The sequence below is a fragment of the Oncorhynchus keta genome, chromosome 6 (assembly GCF_023373465.1).
Source record: "Oncorhynchus keta strain PuntledgeMale-10-30-2019 chromosome 6, Oket_V2, whole genome shotgun sequence".
Classification (NCBI taxonomy): domain Eukaryota; kingdom Metazoa; phylum Chordata; class Actinopteri; order Salmoniformes; family Salmonidae; genus Oncorhynchus; species Oncorhynchus keta.
The window spans coordinates 15,358,385-15,360,600 of NC_068426.1; the positions used below are offsets into that span (position 1 = coordinate 15,358,385).

Below are 2,216 nucleotides of genomic sequence, written 5' to 3' on the forward strand. Positions count from 1 at the left end.
ACACCCATGCTGTGTTATTGCATGTCAAAACACCCATGCTGTGTTATTGCATGTCAAAACACCCATGCTGTGTTATTGCATGTCAAAACACCCATGCTGTGTTATTGCATGTCAAAACACCCATGCTGTGTTATTGCATGTCAAAACACCCATGCTGTGTTTAGGCTCTGGGAACCAGGTCATGGTCCAGAGTGAATCTTAATAGTGGGCTATCGTCTGAAAGTCCATCATGAGCTCACGAGGGGAGTGACACAACCGGGCAAACGGTCACTATATATCACTACATCTACCACCATTTCCCTTCAAGAGTTCAAGAGTCAGCTCCTGATCTATATAGCATTAATCAATTGATAAAACGTTACATCCTCCACATGTATTCAAAGTCATTCCTGTCCTAATGACCATGGACATAGAGTTGTGTTTACAGTGTAAACGCCATCAGAGTGTTGTGTCTCACATCTCTCCTCCAATGGAATCGTAGTAACAGCTCTCATCTGGGGCCAGATCATAAAATGTCAAGGAATTTGGGTTTTTGATACATTTGTATCTGCTGCTGCAAGTCACATTATTGAGAGGATAATAATGTAGCCATTGTTACCCGCAGTGTTCAGGATTACAGCGTCTGTAGCCTACTATCAGAGACTGTTTCAAAATGAGAAAATAACTAACAGTGTAGGAAGCAATTTTTCTTTTAAATCAGTTAGAGCTTCAAGCTAGTCAGACCACTTGTAAAAATTGTAGGAAAAAAAACGTACCATTGTTGAAGTCGAACTGCAAGCTTCAGTTATAACTCCCGAAATGGACATTAATGGCAAATTAATCTAATTACGAGGAGGACATCTCTTTACAGTGCGAGACACTGTTCGTTGGGGGTTCTTCGGTGCCATTAAGGTCTCGACTCTCGACAGAATATTCACAAGTCCAAAAGAAGACTGTAGCATTATTGGTGGAATGAAACTTGCGGATTGTCATCTCTTCTGGACGGAAGGATACATATTTTTGTAAACAGGAAACCCCCCCCCTAAAGACCCTGAGGGGAGGGTAGTGAGTTTTTTTCCCTGGTTTACATTCGCTCTTCTGCTCATATTTCCCTATAAACAATGGCTTGATTTACTTTGATATTACTCTAATAAAGTTTAGAAACGTGAAGGTTTGGTATGGTGTGGCTATTATTAAGCTTTAGCTACAGCAGGCCAGTGATATAAAGGCAGTGCACCCCAGCGCTGCAACTGACTATGACAGTTGGCCTTGAGGTGAGGAGGACTGCTTCAGGCCTACCAGAGTTCCTCCTATAATCTAACAATATAATGCTTTTCTTTATACAAAATATTTGGATCGAAAATGTAGGAATTACCCTCCTTCTGTACGTCTATATCTGCATAGCAGAGGAAGCGGGACGGTTGAGCTAACATGCGCTAATGGGATTAGCATGAGGTTGTACGTACAAGAACATTTCCCAGGACATAGACATATCTGATATGGGCAGAAAGCTTCAATTCTTGTTAATCTAACTGCACTGTCCAGTTTACAGTTGCTATTACAGTGAAAGAATATGATTATTTTATTGTTTGAGGAGAGTGCAGTTATGAACTTGAAAATTGGGCAGACTTGATACAACATTTTGAACAGAAATGCAATAGTTCATTGGCTCAGTCTAAAACTTTGCACATAAAATGCTGCCATCTAGTGGCCAAAACCTAAATTGTGCCTAGATTCCTAAGTCATATATTGGCCTTTCTCTTGCATTTCAAAGATGATGGAACAAAAATGTTTTTTGAAAATGAATGTTTTTTTCTTTGTATTATCTTTTACCAGATCTAATGTGTTATATTCTCCTACATTCATTTCACATTTCCACAGACTTCAAAGTGTTTCCTTTCAAATGGTATCAATAATATGCATATTATATATTGCTGTTGGAACAGCTTTATTTAGGCTTGTGTAACAGTTTGTGAGCACGTTTTGTCACCCTTATTGTGCAATGAATGTATTGTTTAGTGTTGTGTTGGGTGGTGGCTTTGCTGGGATGCATCTAACATTTTGCCCCACCAAGATTTACATGTTAAAATCGCCACTGCTCCCAAAATATATATTTTGAATGTAAATGTTACCGTACATGTAGACGTCCAGTCATTGCGCTAACCCTAGTTAGCATTGGCTTGCGAAACGACCACTAACTTCCTTCATAATGCACACAGAGAAATAAAAATGGTTTC

At 39.4% G+C, this 2,216-nt stretch overlaps 1 protein-coding gene across 1 annotated transcript in view; it reads right to left on the reverse strand.

The window, feature by feature from the left end:
- Positions 1-988, reverse strand: part of LOC118385053 (pleckstrin homology-like domain family B member 2) — a 39,799-nt gene extending 38,811 nt beyond the window's left edge. The window contains 1 exon segment of the mRNA XM_052520847.1: positions 756-988. Coding sequence (XP_052376807.1) covers positions 756-806 — 51 coding nt within the window. The 5' untranslated portion in view covers positions 807-988.
- Positions 989-2,216: the final 1,228 nt, after the last annotated feature.